This window comes from Bidens hawaiensis, unplaced genomic scaffold, assembly GCF_021521415.1.
Source record: "Bidens hawaiensis isolate Kalapana, Puna unplaced genomic scaffold, B.hawaiensis_p1.1 tig00004282_1, whole genome shotgun sequence".
Classification (NCBI taxonomy): Eukaryota; Viridiplantae; Streptophyta; class Magnoliopsida; order Asterales; family Asteraceae; genus Bidens; species Bidens hawaiensis.
This window is the reverse complement of record NW_027491257.1, coordinates 614,243-635,980: the sequence shown is the minus strand read 5'-3', so window position 1 is coordinate 635,980 and position 21,738 is coordinate 614,243. Positions and strand designations below refer to the sequence as shown.

At 38.0% G+C, this 21,738-nt stretch overlaps 1 protein-coding gene and 1 pseudogene across 1 annotated transcript; both read right to left on the bottom strand.

Moving 5' to 3' along the window:
* Window positions 1-277: 277 nt before the first annotated feature.
* LOC143625998 (uncharacterized) lies at window positions 278-3,340 on the bottom strand. The gene is made up of 11 exons (XM_077096200.1): window positions 3,253-3,340; window positions 2,217-2,364; window positions 2,057-2,128; window positions 1,866-1,937; window positions 1,416-1,487; window positions 1,191-1,334; window positions 1,022-1,102; window positions 857-928; window positions 703-774; window positions 509-580; window positions 278-429 (listed from the first exon to the last, which is right to left on the bottom strand). The coding sequence occupies exons 1-11, from the start codon at window positions 3,338-3,340 to the stop codon at window positions 339-341; spliced, it is 984 nt and encodes a 327-aa protein (XP_076952315.1). The 3' UTR covers window positions 278-338.
* A 5,358-nt stretch (window positions 3,341-8,698) lies between these two features.
* Window positions 8,699-11,308, bottom strand: LOC143625997 (putative SNAP25 homologous protein SNAP30; annotated as a pseudogene).
* Between the last annotated feature and the right edge of the window lie 10,430 nt (window positions 11,309-21,738).

The following is a 21,738-nucleotide window of genomic DNA, read 5'->3' as shown; positions in this document are numbered from 1 at the left end:
AGGAAAAGAGGAAAGAAAGTGAAAATGAAAAGAAAGGAAATGACTCTTTTCCTTTCTCTCCTTAACTCAACTCGGGAACACAGCATAAATGATTGAAGCAAACAGAAAAACGAAGTTTACGTATAATGCATTGTTCGGATCCTTAAAACTAGACAAGCCGTTAAAAACAATGTCCTATACAATTAAATTCCTTTAAAACTTGAGAGATTTAACAAGTTTTTTAATGTTGAGCTACAAAATATTACTAGAACATGACGTTGAAATCCGTGTAATCATCGAGCGTCACCCGGGTTCTTTCCGTGAGGGCGTATTACATACAAATCAGGTAATAAAGCCGATCAAAACAAGAGATCCGAGTCTGCGAGTTCAAGTACCTTGTGAATACCAATCGGGTTCACACCCGGTTTAAATGCATTTCCTTCAATGTACCTGTCATATACCATAATACTAATTGAGTAACAACAAGATGCATGACGTTTAAAAATCGTAATGAGAAGAGTAAACGTACAATTCTTTTAAATACGGATGTTTGTAGAATGCAACAGGAATCCTCCCACTTAATTGATTGTGATCCAGATACCTGAAATTAGGCATCGCGATATAAAATAATAATAAATATATAATTTGCATACTGTTGCTTAAACTATTTCAACTATTTTGGCATAATATGTTTAATAGATTGCGAGAAACAAGCACACTTACAAGTAAGTTAACTTAGGAATATGAGCAAGTCCAAGTGGCACTATTCCTGACATTTTGTTGTAAGATAAGTGCCTGAAAGCGACACAATATCAGCTTCAGAAGAAAATTCAGTTTATAAAAAAACACATTTGCGTATTCAATAATCGATACTTACAAAATTTCTAGATTGATTAAGTTTGCCAGCTGCGCAGGAATACCTCCAGTCAGATAATTGTTATTCAGATATCTGCAAATCACATTACAAGGGTAAATAAAATCTTTAAAACAGACCTGTTTTCAGTTTTGACCGGTCTAGATGGAAAATGAAAATGAAACGTACAGGTTTCGCAGAGCTGGAAAACATCCTTCTAAACGTATCAATTCCCGAATGGTTCCAACCAAATGATTGTCACCAACATCCCTAAAAATCAAAGTTTCTCATTCAGATAATCAAAGGGAATTTAGATTTAAAAACTTTATACAGTGGTAGTGAAAAAGATGGACAGTACAAGTGGCGAAGCTTTTGTAACAAGCCCAATTCTGGTGGAATGCGTCCAATGAACCGGTTTTGGTGTAGATGAAGATATTGCAGATCCGGAAGACTAGCAAGCTCTCTTGGTATTTCCCCTTTGAAGTTATTGAAGCTTAAGTAGCTGTAACCGTTATAATTAAGTTATTCAATTAGATGCTTGTCTCATATATAGTTTTAGAATCTAGTCCAAAAAAATACTCACAGGTGTGTTAATTTCTTCAGTTCACCAATTTCAGAAGGAATGACGTCCTGCAGCTTGTTCCATCTCAAATTACTGGAAAGCGTACTCGAATAAATTTAGAAACTTTGAACTTATATATTAGTGGCTCATATTGTTAATGTAAGGTTTTCTTCTTTATATAATATAACAGTTATAAATTAAAGCCTCAAATATTAAAGCCTAATGGCATAAAAACATAAACATTTTGAATATGCTAAAAGCATGTTGGCAGACTCGGCATTTTTTGTCCAAGTATTATAAACCGTAACGGTAAGATACCACATGATCATTGCATGGGTGATAGGTCAAGTACACCAAGGTATATTATTCATTAATAATCATAAAATTGCATGAAACATAGATAGACAACATGAAGCTAAAGGTATATGCAGAAGCACCAAAAGATATAAAGTGTTAAGGTCGAATACATACAGTATTTTAAGCCGCTTTAAACGCCCGATTTGAGGTGGAATTGGTCCAGTCAACTTATTGTTATGAAGATCCCTGCCAACAGAGTTAAGTAAAACTTAGAACACAAATCCAAGCCAAATCACAACTTAAAAAGATGGTACCAAACTCAAGAAAAAAAAAGATCAGTAATTTAGTAGAACAAAGAGTCGTACAGCCTAGTAAGATCCAGCAGATTGGTTACAGCAGTAGGAAAAGGCCCAACAATTGACACCGCATATACTTCCCTGCAATGTAGTTAAACTCAAGATTAAATGACACGTAGATGAGTGTTTATTATGTGAAATGTATAAACTATAAAGAAGTGACACTTACAGTTCAGTAACTACTCTATAATCGCCTTGTGTGGAGCACGTGACACCAGACCAAGCTGGTAAATCACCATCTCCACACGGATCATCTCCAACCCATGCATACACCACTCTCCATCCAAGAGAAGCTTTAATTTCATTAAGAGCTTTCACTGCACGTAATAAAAGATACTAATAAGTAACAACTCACTAACAATTTATCACTTTCAGATCAAATTCTCACAAACAACACATCAAAATATTCCATCAAAGTTCCTCAAACTAATAAAAATTAGATTAAAAACACCCTATAACTATGCATCTTCCAATTCTGTAGTTTAGAATTATAATTGGATCAAGAGTTCAAATCAATCAACTCCTAGACACTAATTCCACACCATCAATAACCATCTAATTTGAGCATTTAGGGCTAGAGGTGTAAATACCAGTTCATCAGTTTTTAAAATATCAGTTACAACCGTAACTGGTTAATGGTCAATCGGTCAAACCAATTCTTGTTAATAACCGCTTATGGTTCCTAACAGGTTCTTGAGTGGAAAATCCCTAACCTATCTAACCGGTTTTTGGAATATCGGTTATTGGTCAAAACAGTCAAAACCGATTTTGTTAATAACCGCTTACTGTTCCTAACCGGTTTTTGAGTGATAAATCCCTAATCTCAGTAACCTGTTTGGTTCGGGTATTAACTATTAAGTGCTTAAGCGATAATAACCTATTGAAGGTAACATTATTAACACCAACCTTATTAACCTGCATTCAGTTAACTGCTTTCCATGCGAAATCCCTAACAATCCTATACCGAAAAACAGTTTCATTTCTTGTTAGAATTTGCAACTCTAGTTACGGCACCGTTAATCCATACCAGCTAAATCATCCAAACTGCCCTAACATATCGAGATCTAATACAAATTGAAGCTAATCAAGTAACAAAATCAAAACCTAGGGCCAAAAGCTGAATCAGTTATCGTATCTTCTAAACAAAGTACAAATAAATAGATAATAACATAGATGATGGTGTAATGCAAAATATAGAAAATTACCGTCCCGTTTTAGGGTTTTACAGTGTACGGCAACATTGAGAACGCAAATTAGTAGTATAACCAATGTAGATACTTGTAGACGGAGCATTGTTCCTTGATGTGTATTTATAATCACTTGATTTTTCGAATGATCAAACGCTCGTGATTTTGGTTTAATACCATATCGTCGGTGGATCCGTAATGTTCTCATTTGTTTATTTAATTAATTAATCCAACGAGTTAACTTTTTGCTTTTTAGTGTCCGTTTGTTTGTTGTGTCAAGCTACTGTGATTTTGAGCCCGGGCTTGAACTTAAACGAAACGAAGCAATTTAGCTAAGCTTTAGTTCGATTTTGAAGTTAAACAAATTTAAGATCGAGCCAACGAGCCGAGTCCTGACTCGAGCCATTACAAAAATGATTCAAATCAGCTCAGGATGTTTCAAATCAACTTTTTATAGCTAATTTTATTCGAGTTTTTATCGAGCGAGCCACTTGTGACCACTCATTTACAAGACAATGCCTAGTGGAAGCTCTATATCTAGAAATTACATAGAAATATTATGTGATACGTGATGTCTGTCGTCCAGTCAGCAATAAAAAAATTTTACAAAAAATGATGTCATGGTAAAAGGCCTTAAAACTCTCATACAATCATTACTCTCTCTCTCAAATCAGTGTTCCTACACAACTCTCTAACCAAAAACTTTGCTCAAAACTTAGTGGGTGCGGTGAATGGGGTGGTTGGGCCCAAAACTCAACCACCAAAACGGCTACTACACGTGGTCTAACAATATTATGGCGGGGGAATAAAACCGAGCAATGGAAGACGTAAAAACATTGAAATACGCACATTGCGGCACGTTAATATGAGAACTAATAAGATTTAGGGAAACATTGAAAAACTATCGTAAAAAACAATAATTAAGTCAAAACGGTACCAAAAAAAACCCGAGTTAAAAAAAATTAAAAATTAAAAAGCGCTAATGACTTTTTTGTCTATCCTAGATTACTTGTACATCATCACGTGTTTAACGAAACTTACATCGAATCGTAGATGAATTTAACACATCGCAACAGTACTTTCAGAATTTTATAAAACGTCAAATTTAAAAGGTATACAATAAAGGGAAAAAACACCTTGTTGAATAGGAAAAAACGGGGGGGGGGGGGGGGGGTTGTTAACTTGAAGGGTGTAAAGGTAAGTGTGAAATGAACCTACGTGTAGGTTTAGGTTTAAGAGAGTTAAAATTGGAATTTGGTTATGATGGTGCCTTTTTAAAGGGTCATAACGCTTACTAACATCTTCTTACTGAAGTTTGTTTATAAAAACATTTATTTCTTTTCTTTTTAATGACATACACTTGTTGAATCCGTACCCGAGACTCTTAGGCTTTGACAAACCCACCCCTAGATGAACTTGCGATGGCATCTATTTAATTTCATGATGGTAATAGTTTGACATTATGTGTTATTACCAGCATTAATCATTTCTTTCATGATAATATGTAAAATAATGATGTGGGATACAAGTTAAGTCCGTGTGACACCAAAGATTTAATTGAACTTGTAGCATTGTTGTTGTCTTGGTTATCTCCATTTTCCTTTTTAAACCAAAGGTATTTGACATACTTGATCCACCTCTAGATTCGCTATACAGGTCCTACAATCGCAATACGTTTTACTATTTCCTCTAGCAATCACTTAAAACACGTTTGACTTGTCTCTAGATTCATAGACGGGTGCAAGTACAAAACCACCATTTCTTGTCGGATGGACGATCACATCATTTAAAACATGTTTAAACAGTTACAAACTTAACTCGTTGAAAGGAAACAAAATTCACAACATTTGTCACAACTATCATCTCTACAAAATAAGATTTCATGAAAACATCTACAGCTATCTATTTAATGAATTTAGGCATTTAGCTATCTTTTAACACAGTGAATTACATCATTAATTGGTGACTTACTCATGAAACTATCTTGAACTCTTCATACAAATATACTACTACTCAAGCTAATTAACACTACTACACTATCTCATATATGCATAGTCATCTACTCATCCAAAAGAAACAAACTCCGGTGGCCGGAAAACTAACCAACCAGTTCAAGATTCCAAGAAACAATGAAAAGATTGATATAATCTTGAACTAAATGGTGGAATGAAATGGGTTTTGTCAATTATGAAGTGGGTTGGGTCCAGAAGGGACTAATCTTTTCGAAACACCGTATCTTGGATCGATTTCTTCATTTTCCGGCGGTGGTTTACGACGGTGGTGTGGCGGCGCGTGGCAGCCGGAGTTACGGAGAGGAGATGGGTATTTTTCAGTTGAGATGGTGATGCAAGAATTGTGGTCGTGGAGTTGGTGGCGACGGTGATCGGAGTGGTAGGCGATGGCGGTGAGGGCTCCGGTGACGGTGGATGAAGTTATTATTATTATCATTATTATTATGATGATGGTTAAAGATGTTATTGTTAGAATATGGATATGGGGTTGAGTTGAAGAGTAAGATTTCTTCATTTTGTGGGTTGGGGTTTTGGAGGGAGAGAGATTGGTGGTGGTTGTTGGGTTTATAATGGCGGCGGTGGTGACGGTGGGAGGTGATTGGGGCGTTAAGGCTTCAAAGGAGTGTCACACACATGCATAAGTTGTGTGCATGGTTAACTTGACAAAACGAAGGAGAATTTACATTACATGCATATATATTTTTGTATGAAAGTATAAATGAATTAAAAGGATTATTATATATGAGTAACAATGTGTAACTTTATATGCATATAATGAAAAGGGCAATGAGCTCTTACTTGAATGGTAAGTAAGGGATTTGGTGTTTTATCTGATCCAAGTTCGAATTTTGTCCCCATTATTTAGTTTTGGCGGCATTAGATGACGATGGAAGAATAGGTGAGTATATATGTGGCAATTATTAGTTGGATCCTTGAACCAAACAGGTTTTTATCTCACCGTCATGTCTTCGAGTGAGTGTTCACGAACGTTGACCTTAGGTGAGGGTTTTCCCCAAATTGAAAGACGAGTGTATTACGACCAATACTTAGTTGAAAGCAATAATGTTTTCAACCAATACTTATAAAAGAATGTTAATTAATGTTTTCAACCAATACTTATAAAAGAATGTAGAAACAAACGATTAATAATTTGATTAGAAGTTTCAAAATCATAAAATTAATTGTTAATTAATTATACTTGGACCACAAATGAGGGTCTATTCTGATTTGAATCGTTTTCATTTTAGTTGAAAGCAATAAAACACATTAAATGTGTTCGCATCTTGATAATAATCAGTTTCTTTAATAAACTTTTTTTTTTTTTTGCGTGCTCATCTTGACAAAATTGCAACAAAAGACTCAATGGCAAATCGTGGCACTAATATTGACTCTAAACCGTGTTAGGTTTGCGGAGATATGATTAATCTGCCAACCAATTTTTAGTTAATTGCAAGGTTGCGGGAATTGTGTGGTCATGATATATTAACTTACAAAAAGATGTTAATTAAAGAAAGCACTAGTAATAAAATATAAAATATAAAATTATTAGTTAGTAACTTTTTTTTTTGGAACGACCAACTAAGTAATGCCGAGTACTTCGTACGCGGCCCCCAATGGCTAAAAGTAGCCCGAGCCGGCCACGAGTCCGGACGGACAGAGCCCTAGCGGTCCACCTATTGAGGGATTCCCTGGATAAAACCCGACCCCACGCCCGCCAAACGGCACGACAGCAAGGAGCCGGTAAAACCGGGTGAGATCAGGACTCGAACCCTGGCTAACTAGGGTCATCCCTCATATCTCCCATATAAATTGGTAATAGTGAGGTTTGAACCCCCTACCTCTCATTAGTAAAGTGAGTGCTCTACCATTGAGCCACATCTAATTTATTATTAGTTAGTAACTTAAACGATACATTTGACTTACACTAACTAATTTAATCATGTCTTATCTCCAAATATGGTTTTATAATACATAAATCTTCATTAGAAGCTATTTAATATTCTCTTTATTCTACATGTGTCATACACAAGTTTCTAATCTTGTAACTAATTAAAGTTGAACGGACTTATAGGATCTATGCAATCTCAAATGGTTAAAATAACCTAAATCATTGTATTAACAAAACTAAATTATTAATTAAAACATGTTTACTAAGTGTACTTATACAGTTATATCCATCATATGATTAGGGATAAGCAAATTCAGTATTGGTATCGGTACCGAACCGGTACAGGTACCGAAATTTGTACCGATTTGGTATCATCAATACCGAATCGGTACCTAGGTTTTGAGTTTTCAGGACCGGTACCGTACGGTACCGGTATTTTTCAAATTTTACCTTAAATACCGGTACCGTACCTGTACTTGTACCAAACCGAACATTTCAGTACCGATACCGGCATAAAAAATTTACGATTTTTGAGATCGGGATTTTCGGTACCGGTACGATGAGATGAATTATGAAGAGAGGATAAAATTGTGTTAGACGGTTGCATTTATTGAAAACTCAATTGACCCAATTACACAACAGACCCATGAGCCCAAATGTAAAGATCCACAAAGGTAAAAACAAGATCACAATGTTAATTAGGGTTGTTCACGAGCCGAGCCAAGCCGAACCGATTGAAGGTTTGCTTGTTGCTTGGCTCGTTTACAACCGAACCGAACCGAACGGCTGAAATTCGAACGAGCAAAAAACGAAACGAGCCAAAATCGAACCGAGCATTTTTCGATCGAACATCGAGCGATTTTGAGCATTTTTTATTTCGTTTTCACTTTAAAATTTCCAATAAGAAACAAGTTTGAAGACCGTAAATAATATATTTTATAAACAAATTAGTAGTTTTTAGACAAATGTATAATATGTTGTAAATTTTTAGGAGAAAGAAGTTTGAAGTGAGATACAATGAACATGTAAACAAACTTTTAGTATAATGAAAACTTGAATTGAACTAATAAAACTATAAAATTGACGGAATATGAAAAATTTAAAAGGTTTTAAAAAATTATATACTTATATTTTATGTGTATTGTCTATAAATTTATATATTTGTTCGTATATAATTATATATAAAATAAATTAAAAATATTCGAGCCGAACTGAACCGAGCAGACCTTTGCTTGTTGCTTGGCTCGTTTACAAACCGAACCGAGCAGAGCGGCTCGTTTACAATCAAGCGAAAAAACGAGCGAGCATTTTCCGAGCAAATTATGAGCGAGCGACGAGCGAGTTCGAGCGTCGAGCGGTTTGGACGGCCCTAATGTTAATAATATACAAAGAGCTCATAGCTTTAGTTGGGCTTATGTTTTTGATAATGTTTAGGGCCGGACTTACATGCAAAATACAACATTGGCTAGGCCCAAGGCCCAACTATGGCTCGAAATCATATATAATAATGTTTACAAGATGAAACATTTTGCATTTATAATGCAATTTAGTCATATGCAAATATAAAGATATAGATACAGCAAGATGGAAGGGAAATAGAGTTGGATGATGCATCTTCTATTTAGCGATCAACTTGCGAGCACGTGTGTTCGCGCCTTTGACTCCAGCGTTTAGCTCGTCGACGTCCTCAGAAAAGTCATCAAGAGCTTTGTTTTGCCTATTTTTCATCAAATATTGAACTTAGTTAGAACACAATAGTGAACACTATCAAGAGAACACGGTAACAATTTATGTAGACTAGGGTGTTTACACACTGGTATTGCTGTTGAATAGGTTAAATTGCAAGTCCAACTGTAGTAATAGTTTTCTTTTAACTAATTTAAACAAACCAAATTGTTGAAATCTAAAACCGAACCAAACTGAATGTTACTCACGGTTTTGGCTATCTAGGTTTCAGAAATAGAAAAAAGCAACACAAAATTCGAGCAAATTAATTAGCGATGATGTTCCAACAATTAAACCTTACATGGCCGAAGTAAAACATAAAAAGTTACAAATCTCAAAATGTAGTATTCGGTTCGATTTCTTTAGATCTATTTCAAGCATAAATGATAAAACAAACCTTTCCAATTCTAAACTTTCCGAGCCGACCGGCCAAATATTTTGAAAAACTGGCCACAAAACCAAAGTGATTACTAGGTTGGACAACTTCATGTTTTGAAAGCAAATCATGGACCCCCTAAGTGTAGACTAGGTAACATGTCACAACGAATAATGCTATGCATAGTGGAGGGGCTACATTGTGGGGCAATTTTTGATACGTGGCGCTATGTCAGCAGGTGAGACGATTTTCATTTTAGGGTTTAGTGTTTTGTAGCCCAATATTTCCCCTCGCATCATATATATATTACACACACAACACACTAAAATATTAGTATTATCAAACAGAATCCATCGACGAATGCATGTCGCCCCCCCCCCCCCCCCCCAAATCGCGGGGGGGGGGGGGGGGGGGTGGTGTTCATGGCAATGTTGGGGGAGATTTCCCCATCTTGTCGCCCCACCACACTTAACCTAATAAATGGTATGAGTCAGGTCAGGAACCAGAATCACTTGTGCGCAAAAAAAGATTACCGAAATTGTGATCTCTGCTATAAAGATAGAACGAAAAAACTAACTTGTCAAGTTCAGATCCCATTTCGTTAGCCATTCCCTTGAGGTCACCCAATACATAGCTTAATTCATCGAGCGCATCGTCTTGTTTTGCTTTCTCCAACTGAATTTAAAAAATAAAAAAACTAAAATAAAAACCATAAAAGTTATATAAAGATTGACGGATTAATCAAGAAACACATACATCAACTTTCTGCATGGCATCCTTTGGTTCACCAGCAGAAGCTGCTTTAGAGGCCTTCTTTCCTTTATTTGATTGATCCAAACCAACTTCTCTCTGTCCTTCTTACTTGCTTTCTTTCCCGCTTTTCCATCGTCTGGGGAGACAAAATACATCACGGTGATAATGATATATATACATATGGCAAAAATGAAGCGATTAGACAGGTTGGGTAACTGGCCAATACGGTAAGTTTTGGTACCGACTGACCTTTTTTCCAATATATTTTTATAAATAGTTAGTGTGACAAATACGATCATAAAAATAAAATTATTTTAGAAATTAAACATAACCCAAATCGACTGCGTAATTTGAAGTTTATGCATAAAGAGGGTGACATGGAATACAAACCTTTTGAGTCTGGCCCTTTGATTTCCTTGCCCTTCTTTGGTTTCCAAGTCATGGAAAACATGCCTCCAAGGTTCCCTAATATCTTTTCACCCTATAATAAACATTTATTTAAGAAACACCTTCCTTTTATGTTGTAAAACTAAGTTCACATTCCTAACCAAGAGAACTAAATGCACATTATTTTATAATTAATAATGTGACACGTAACTGACTCAGGAGCTAGCAGACTAATCTTGAAAAAGAAAGGGCTAGAAAGGCCCCGACTTAGAAAGAATCTAACTTGGCATATATAGTTACAGGGTCCATGAATAATGGGCAGGATCATGAGGCAAGCTATCGGTTTGTTCCAAATGTTACGATTTTCCCCAAATTTACGAGTTTGAATTCCTCTCCTTTGTCTATGTAAAACACATGAATCTTTTATTTGAGTGATTCATGCGCTTATTTAGAAAATTAAGTTCATAATCATGTAGCAGTTTCGCTTTTTCAGTTTTTACTTGATCAGCGTTATTTCAATTTTCTCTCGAGATTATTTTCTTTTTTATTATTGTTTGCGCTCTACGTCATAATGCAAAAACTAACCTTGCTCAAATCTTTGTCCATCTCAGCAGCCTTTTCATGGGTCCTATGAATCTGCTCACCTTGAGCATGCAAAGTCTCTAGAGTCTTATTAGCATCCTCTCTAATATCTTCTGCTATTTTCAAGCAATTATTTACACTTTTGGTAGTTTCTTCAGCCTGATCAACAGCATAATTCTCTAATTCCTGAGTAGACATGTTATCTAGCTCTTCCTTTGGTTTCTTTTTAAGTGTTGTAGTTTTTGCTTGTCCAAAATAGTCATCATCGTCATCATCAAAACCGGTCGTTTTAGCAGGTGCATGCTTCTTATCATGAGTCTCGGGTTCCTTATTTTTTTTAAACCCAAACATGTTTACAAACTAGATTATATCTATAGCCTAAAGCTAGATTCTTTAGTAGTGATACCTGAAAATTTACAAAAACAAATTTGGCTTAATGAGAAAACTAATGTCAATTCTTGGCTTGACATAAGTCAATTATGCAATGTAAGTTCGTAAATGTAGCAATTCGATTAGTTTGTTAAGTAGTATATTGTAAGTTTTTTATTACATCGACACAGAAGTAGTATATAGAAGCAGAATATGTTCATCAATAGGGGCGGAACCAAGGGGGTCAAAGCCGTCTACTGATGTAGGGTTTATTATTATTATTTTTAATGTTTTTGTCTAAACTAATGGTTTCGGATCTGAACAATGAAATTCACTGGCCGTCTTACTAGTTCACTGGACTGCCTGACTGGTTGCACCCGATTTAAAAATCAGGCGAACGTCACAAATAATATAAACTAAAATTGCGTATATATCTAATACAAGACAATATATTAAAATACATTTTATGTTTTGATTTGAATTTGCAATTTAATAAAATATTAAGACTTAATAAAAAAATTCTATGAAGCCTTGAGTATAAATGAGTCTCAGCCGAAAGAATATGAACATGGAATTTTCGTAATTGTTCGTTCGACTTTAACAGGCAGGCGGACGAACACAAATACTTAGACGAACAATTTTCATGTTTGTGTTCATTTGTTAAGAAAACGAACGTATTCCTTTTCCTTTATATTTGTACATTAGTACTATTCGAAACTAACATAAACAAAAACAAACGGATACAAATTAAACGTAAACAACATATCCAAATTGAAGTAAATATTAGCAAGAACATTTTTAGAGTAAATAATGATATCGGTTGGACAAGCAGATGGTTATAAAATGGGTTGGACTCGACTTCTTTTGAATTTTCAAACAAACTAATGACGCGCACGCACCTTTCATGCTCATTCTTTTAACTAAATATACAAAAATATTTGCTCACTTTCATTTTATTTGCGCAATTTTACAATGTTATGATGAACGAATTAATATATAGAATCCGCGAATTCCAACTTTAGAAAACAAGATTCGAATCAAACAAACAAGATAAACAATCAAAATCACCTGAATCAGAAAGCAATATACAGAAACAAATAACTTTATCCTCCGGTCGAAGAATTTATTTTCCGGAGGAAGAGAAAACAGTGAAAGGGTCTTCTCTTCGATGAATAGATATTATGTTTGAAATTTAAGGTTTTGAGGTGGAGGTGAATCCAACAAAAATCACAAATATATTTGAGAGGCATTGCGAAAATTTTGGCTTCAACAAAATTTGTTTGTTGGGCCATTTTTGGTGTTCAGCATGCAATATATTTTCTTAATGATTTTAAATAAATTATTTTTTTTATATAATTTTAATCATTGATTCCTAAATCCGTTTGAAACTGATTAAATTGTTAAAAACGAAATAAGCCAACTAGCTAGTTTGGCCAGTCCGAGACTCAAACTGCTCAGTTTTAATGGTTTAACATGGTACTTTAACAACTTGAAACCAACCATTTAACCTTAATTATTAATGTACTTTTTTTTGTTATTAGGAATATGTATTTTTTTATATGTACCATAATTATTGTGAAAATTTAACGTTATATATTGATATGTTAATAAATATGCATGTTAATGATACATATTATCCCTCATTTTATACATTTTTTTGTTACAAATTCATTTGAATCGATATTTAATTATGTTTTATGTATTTGAATTTTGTAGCTCTGGATAGCTATTGATTTTTTTATATATAGGAAACTCAAGAAATTAAAGTTTTTGGAAAACTTTATTCTGAAAAAGCCACATTCAGACACGACATAGCCGCAGCAAGATGGCGACACAGTCATATGATCAGCCAAAGCCACGGATCTTGATTCCACAATCACACAACTAACTTGATGTTGCAAAGCCAAAGCCGCGGTTTGTGATTTCTTTTCCTTAAAGAATACACTAGACTAGGCTTATGTTTATGCGTATGAATATATATACTAAAAATATGCATGACTTGTTAATGACAAGCTACTCATGAGAGGAAGTCAAAGACATGGACATGTCAACACATTTCATTTTCATAGATTTCCTTAAATAGTGTTTTAAGATTTAATAATCTTATCAGCACTAACTTTATGATGATGAGATTATACCAACTATGGTATTAGTAGTGGTGATAATGATCATTGCAACAAGGTTCAGTGTTCTTACCCCTTTTTAACTAATTTCATGAATGATGGTTTATTACGTATATTTGGTGTCGGCAAAACTTACGGTATATTATCTATTTATCTTATATATAGAATAATAATATAATATTAGAATATGAGTCACGGATGCTCTAGGTGCACCAAATAAAGCAACAAAAGATGGATACAATACGTTGGCCGGATTCGATTCAGTATTACTATCCCTTTCTTCCGCACCGTTGAATTAGGGTTGAGCAGAAAAACTGAACCATAACCGAAATAATGTAAAAACAGAACCAAAATAATTAAACCAGTTGAGAAATTAATTGTTCAGTTACGATTTTATGGTAACCGAATTTTGTGGTTCAATTATTGTTATACATGCATAAATAATCGAATTAGCCGAACGGCAGACGTGAGACATTAAAACTAAGCTTTATATTTTTAGTATTAATGATCAGTGGCGGAGCCATATATATACCACTGGGTTCGACTGAATTTGGTAAATTTTTGGTTTTATATATAACCTATAGGCTATAGGTACGAATTAATGAGCTAACCTATACTTTTGGGCAAGCGAACCCACTATATGTTAAAAAAAATATTCAAACCCAACAAAAAAGGCCCAAAGTTATTAATAAAATGGGTTAACAAGCCCAACCCAATTAACATGAATATAAATACATAATACATAAATAAAAATTAAATATAAAAAACCCCAAAAACAACGACGGTTCACTTTCTTATCTCTCGAATATCGACCAGGTCGGAGGTCCAGACTATCACCAATTCACCTCCTTCTTCGCCTGTCAGTTCACCTCCTTTAGACTTCAGTGTCCTTCGTCTTCAAATCTTCAATATTTACCATGCATGTAAGTATGTTAACTCTTGAATAGATGAATGTTTAAAAAACAAAAAAGTTCATATTATATAGGGCCATAAATCGAGTATTGTTGAGCCCATATAAAATATTCATATTATATAGGGTCATAATTTGTTTGTTTTGTTTTTTTATCCAGATGCTAGTTGCTTAATTTTATTAAAATATCTTTTAAACGGGTCAACAATGGTCAGCCAACTCTTTTTTTGATTGTTTCAAGCCTATAATCGGATGGGGTGATGGTTATAAAAATTAGGGGTGCTCACGGTTCGGTTTCAAACCGTGAAACCGCCCAAACCGGTCATCAGTTTGGTTTCACGGTCGGTTTTTTTTACTTAAGTTTTGGTCGGTTGGTTTCAATAATTTCAAACCGTAGCGAACGGTTTGGTTTACAGTTTAAACAGTAAACCAACTGTATAAAACCGAACCGGACCGTGAGAATTTATTATAATAAAATTTTGAAATAATTCTTATATGTATATAATTTAATGATTTAACTCTACTTAGATTAAAGTAAATCATTAGATTAAAGTAAATCAAAAGTGACAAGCCCTTTTTTTAAATTCTACATTCTCTAAGTCAACCCTCTTCCCAGTTTAGAATACTAAAAACAAATTGCAGAGCTTGTTTATAAAATAAAAAATAATATGCTCAGTTTGTGTTTTACTTTGTTTGTGAACAACGCTGTCCCTTTTTTCCTTTCTTTTTTCTATTCTTTTTTTTATTTCAATATTGTATGGGTGTATTTGACAACTTGCTAAATCCTCTAAACAACGAACAACTTTACTGGTATACGTTTCTATAAAGGTGTATAAAGGTTCAACGAGCCTAAGCTGTAAAACCAAACCGGACCAAACCGTTACTAATGGTTCGGTTTGGTTCGGTTATTTATGAGTTCAACGGTTTGGTTTTGGTTTACGAAAATAAAAAACCGTTAGTAATGGTTTGGTTATGGTTTTACCTAAAAACCGTGAAAACCGGACCGTGAACACCCCTAATAAAAATGATGCTTGCATTTGTTATTTGAAAAAGTGTTCTTTTCGAAACTCGCGATTGAAGATGTTATGAATCGTCTTCAAAGCATGAAAACGCGTAAGGAACAATAGTAATATGTAATATATTTTTTTATTTAACATGACTTTGTATTTTTTTGAATGTTGACAGTGTACTTTTGTTATGATAGTGACAATGTATTTTATTTGTTTGATAGACCGATCAGACCCATCCGGGCCTGAAAACTTTGATGCCAGAAAAAAAATCCCGAACCCATAGGAAAAAGTTCTTGGTTCTGCCAATGTTAATGATATGTTATATGCCATTTTTTTAACGACAATGTTATATATGTCATTGATTTTAACATCTGTCGTGTGCTACTTAGCATTAAAAATTTAAAAGATGTTACATAATAATGGTTCAGTTTGGTTCGAAGATGGAACTAAGTTTGATGTGGGATGGAATCAATAATAAATGAAACCGAACAATAGATTTTAGTTAAAAATTTTGAAACACCGATTATTTTTGTGTTCTTGGTGATCAACTCGATTTCATTTCAATTAGTCATTTCTATCTCACTCCAAAATGCAATTAATAGCACATGCAACACAAACACCCTTGGGTAAGAATACGCTTGCAGCACTTTCCATATCATAATTCTAGAGAAATAGTAAGATTCACATTGAAATATCTGTATCCAACATTTCTATATAATATAAAGATGAAAGCATAAAAAACAACTAAAACACTGAATTCTCAGAGAACAATTTACAGAAAACCAAAGTACACATCTATATTTAAAAAGTCATATTCAAACATCTATACTTTGCTGTGAGTATAAAAAAGAGGAGTATCAACAAAAAAAATATGTGTTCGTTAGTGGGAGAGATATAGAGACAGAGAGCTGGATTTGGAACACTTTTTTAAAGAAAACAATAATCAAAAGAAAATGTGTATTTTCTATGTAATTATATAGATGAAGAAACACTAATCGACCCCGGGCAGATTATAGATAATCTGGGGTTTAAGTAATGTTTCCCACGAGGTTAGGTCCGGCAAAGAAGGATGTTCTTCAGATGACCTGCAAAACAAACACCGTGAGCTCGTCACTGAGAAGGGGGGGGGGGTTCCTCCTTGTGACCACCCTCCGGCGTGAGAATCAGACTAGATTGCTCTGAATATAAGTGTATATTGAGAGAAATAGCTAGTGAAGGTAAAATACCAGATGATCATACCGTTCCAAGGTGTTGGAGTATTTATAGCCGAAGGTAGGTTTCCAAGCAGGTACAGCCAACTGTATATTATTCCTGTTCTACCAATTATGGGCTACGCACGTGCCATGCTGGTTGGTGGGTAGGCAGCGGCTGATAGTGACCAGGCCGGCTGTGTACTATTCCTTTTCCACCAACTGCAGGCTATGCACGTGCTACGACAGGTTGGTGAGTAGGCAGCGGCTAATAGTGACAAACAGTACTAGAGCATGCTCCTCGTACTGTTGTCGGTGAGCTGTCACCCTGTGATTGGTTCATGGGCTGCTTTGGTCAGATCTTGTTTATTTTGTCCATACCTTGGCAGGTATAGTACAAAAGATCTTCCAGAAGCGTACGGACTGGCTCATTTGGGCGGGAGTATTCCCGCCTTGCTCATTCCTTCAGGTGACTACTGAATTATTGAGAGTTAGTGCCTTGTGCGTGTAGCCTTGCTATTAGTGCGGGTAGCCTTCCCTGATGGCTTGTATCCGCAACTGCGGGAACAGGCGAGGTACTTCACCATTGGGAGGCTTTCCCTGCGGGAACAGCTGGCGTACTGCGCGTAAGGACGTCACGTCTCTGAGCATGGTGGGTCCTGCGGATCCAATTGGTTTCTGCGCAGACATCTCTTCAAGGTGAGTTGGGAGTTTAGCCTTTGCGCAGACATCCCTGTTGAAGGTGAGTCTCGCGGGTTCAACTGCGCAGACGTCCTTTGAGGTGAGTCTTGCGGGTCCAACTGGTCTCTGCTGGGACCTATTGAAGAGGTAGGTCCCAGCAGAGACCAGTTGGACCCGCAAGACTCACCTCAAAGGACGTCTGCGCAGTTGAACCCGCGAGACTCACCTTCAACAGGGATGTCTGCGCAAAGGCTAAACTCCCAACTCACCTTGAAGAGACGTCTGCGCAGAAACCAACTGGATCCGCAGGACCCACCATGCTCAGAGACGTGACGTCCTTACGCGCAGTACGCCAGCTGTTCCCGCAGGGAAAGCCTCCCAATGGTGAAGTACCTCGCCTGTTCCCGCAGTTGCGGATACAAGCCATCAGGGAAGGCTACCCGCACTAATAGCAAGGCTACACGCACAAGGCACTAACTCTCAATAATTCAGTAGTCACCTGAAGGAATGAGCAAGGCGGGAATACTCCCGCCCAAATGAGCCAGTCCGTACGCTTCTGGAAGATCTTTTGTACTATACCTGCCAAGGTATGGACAAAATAAACAAGATCTGACCAAAGCAGCCCATGAACCAATCACAGGGTGACAGCTCACCGACAACAGTACGAGGAGCATGCTCTAGTACTGTTTGTCACTATTAGCCGCTGCCTACTCACCAACCTGTCGTAGCACGTGCATAGCCTGCAGTTGGTGGAAAAGGAATAGTACACAGCCGGCCTGGTCACTATCAGCCGCTGCCTACCCACCAACCAGCATGGCACGTGCGTAGCCCATAATTGGTAGAACAGGAATAATATACAGTTGGCTGTACCTGCTTGGAAACCTACCTTCGGCTATAAATACTCCAACACCTTGGAACGGTATGATCATCTGGTATTTTACCTTCACTAGCTATTTCTCTCAATATACACTTATATTCAGAGCAATCTAGTCTGATTCTCACGCCGGAGGGTGGTCACAAGGAGGAACCCCCCCCCCCCCTTCTCAGTGACGAGCTCACGGTGTTTGTTTTGCAGGTCATCTGAAGAACATCCTTCTTTGCCGGACCTAACCTCGTGGGAAACATTACTTAAACCCCAGATTATCTATAATCTGCCCGGGGTCGATTAGTGTTTCTTCATTGGCGCCATCCGTGCATTAAAGCTAGAACTAATTCAATTTTTTCAAAACTTCTAAAAAAAAAATGGTTAACGTTACTCCGGTCCCAAGGCCAGTAAGTGACCAAGAAACCCTGGTAACCACAACCCCAGCTACTGGGGGGAACACCGGCGGTTACACAAATTTTACGAACACTACCCCGGTTACCCAAGCCGGGGCAAGTGCAGTAAACAATATTTCACTGGGATTCACTGATGCCCAGTTGGAGAAACAGACGAGGCTCCCTCGCCAAACACTTGATCAAGTTAAGGCGTGGGCCGAAGCACGTCAGAAGGAATTCCAAGTTGAGTTGGATGAACGCTTGCGTTCACTCCAACAAGCTGACGAATTCGGAAGCACTCGACAACAGCTCAACATGAACAGTGAGTGCGAGTACTCGGACGACGATCGGGAGGAATCCGACACTGACGCGAACCCTCGTCATAGGGCGAAAGGGAAGCGTAAAGAAACGGACTTCCAACCAAGAAGGAATTTCGGAGAAACCTTCAAACCAAGGAACGCGGGGGGAAACCCACGCGACTTCTCCAAAACCTTTAGACCAACTGCTGCAAATGCGGGAACATCCAAGTTTGCAAGGGACATCGCGGAAGCAATCGCTCCGAGAAGTGCCAAACAGATGTCCAACATCGGCACTTACGATGGTCTATCCGACCCAGATGATCACTTGAACAGATTCATAGCGGGGGCAACCGTCAGTAACTGGACGGAACCCACGTGGTGTTATATGTTCCAGATGACGCTGGTTGGAGCGGCCAGGGCGTGGTTTGATCGTTTACCGGTCCACCACATCTATGATTGGGCGGACTTTCAACACAAGTTCAGCCAACACTTCAGTCAACAGAGGAAATATACTGAAGAGCAGTGGACGATCCTCAACTGCGTGAGAGAGGAGGATGAATCTTTACTAGACTTCATCACTCGCTTCAACTCCAAAAAGCTGAGTCTGGGCAACATAAGTGAAGATCTTGTTCGCGCCGCTTTCATCCAGGGCGCCAAATACCCAGAGCTTATCCGCACGTTAACGGGTAAGGACGGCATGCCATCCACATGGGATGCCATCATGACGGCGGCCAAGCGCTTTGCCGAGACGGAGAAGCAACTGGGTAGGGATCTTCCCCAAAGTACACACCTCTACACGCAGAGGACCAGAGAAAACAATGTTCGGATCGCCCGGCAGAACAAAAAGAGGAAGCTAGGTATTTGGCAGTCAAGGGTAAACTTTGACACCTCATCCAGCTCTCGCCCTCTTGTTGGCGGAAGGGATAACACGCACCCTTCAAGTCGAAAACACCGGTGGACCCCACTCACCAAAAGCGTCACGGAGATATTTGCTACCGAAAAACTCCCATGGCCAAAAGCTCCAATGATCCGGCAGCGACCAAATGCGGATCAAAGCAAATCCTGTGACTTCCACGGGACAAAGGGTCACAATACAGAGCAGTGTACATCCTTGAAGGATATTGTTGAAACATTCGTCAATGATGGAAGACTGACACACCTTGTGGCATCAATCAAGAATGGGGGAAGAAATGATAACCGGTATAAAGGCAACGGACGAAAGCCCGTTGACATCAGCATCCACATGGTTCATGGCAACATCAGAGGAAGAAAGAGACGAACGACAGAACCATGCGAATGGAAGGAAGCTGAGGTGCGCTTCCCGCGAGTGCCAGGAGGACCCAGCAAGGAAGGCCCCATCGTCATTACAAGCCAGCTGGAGCATTACATAACTTCCCGCACTCTTGCTGACAACGGCGCCTCGTCAACGGTTATGTACAGGCAGTTCTTCGACAAGCTAGACGACGAAGACAAGGAACGCCTGGAAACGGTTTACGCCTCAATGGAAGGGTTCGACGGCAGCACAAACACCCCCCTGGGTATCCTATCTTTCCCCGTCATTCTCACGGACGGAAAATACTCCCGCACAGAAGACGTGGACTTCGTCGTGATGAGGAAGCCACACCACACATACGACATTCTCTTCGGGAGAGACGGGATGGCAAGATTCAATGTCGTGGTATCTTCAGTCCACGGCATGATGGGATGGCCAACTGCTGAGGGTGTAGCGATGATTACCGGTATCCCCCAGACTTTGGTGAGTGATAACGGCACCAACTTTGCTGACAAGAAGCTACAAAAGTGGCTGGAAGAACTTCAAATCACCCACACCTTTACCTCAGTGGCACACTCGCAAGGTAACGGTGAGGTGGAAAGAGCAAATAAAAGCATCGTCGAAGGCATAAAGAATAGACTACTGGAACACAGATCCGGCTGGGTAGACGAAGTTCCGCACGTCCTTTGGGCAAACAGAACGCTGAAAAAGGCCAGTACGGGAGAAACCCCGTTCAGCCTCACTTATGGCACTGAAGCCATGGTCCCAGTCGAAATTGGTTTGCCCTCACCAAGGGTCTCGATTCAGCCAGAAGACAATGATACGGAAAGACGGTTAGACCTTATGCTAACCGAAGAACGCAGAGACTTAGCCGCAGTGCGTGAAGAAAACTACAAGCGACAAATGCAAAAGTACTACAACACGCGGGTAAAACTCTGCAACTTCAATGTAGGAGACTACATATTGCGTAACAACGAGGCTTCAAACCAATAGCGCCCAGGAAAACTGGCACCGGTCTGGGAAGGACCGTACATCATCAAAGAAGTTTTGGGAAAAGGCGCATACCGGCTCGAAAGGCTCGATGGCACTCCTATCCCAAGAACATGGAACAGAGCTCAATTACGCAAATGTTACATGTAGATCAATTCCAAACTTGTAAAGAAAAGGCCTAGAGCCACTTCTAATGGAAATGATTCTCCTTTCACATTGTGTTGATAGCCTTACCTTTATACTTATGAACATCCCACACTGATGCTGGTATTCACCGCATAAATATGGGAAGAAGTAAGTCGTTGCGTGTGGAAGGCGGCAAAACCCGCATAAACACATAAAACGGTAAAAATTCCTAAGGGAAAGATAAGGAAAACCTTCACGCAGGTCAGCTATAGGTGAAGTTTGGTCATCCCAATGAAAGTGACGGTCCTACCCGCACAATCATGATAGAGGAAACTGAACATCAACCTATTGGCAACCACGCGTCGAAAGGTTAACTTATTCAAAACACTTAGAAAATTTCAAAGGAAAAGACGAGGAAAACTTCCACGCATGTCAGATATAGGTAAAGTTTAGCCATCCTATTAAGTGAAAGTGACGGTCTTATCCGCACAATCACGAAAGAGGAAGCAAAACTAACTTATTATCTGCCACGTTGAAAAGTTAACTTATCTAA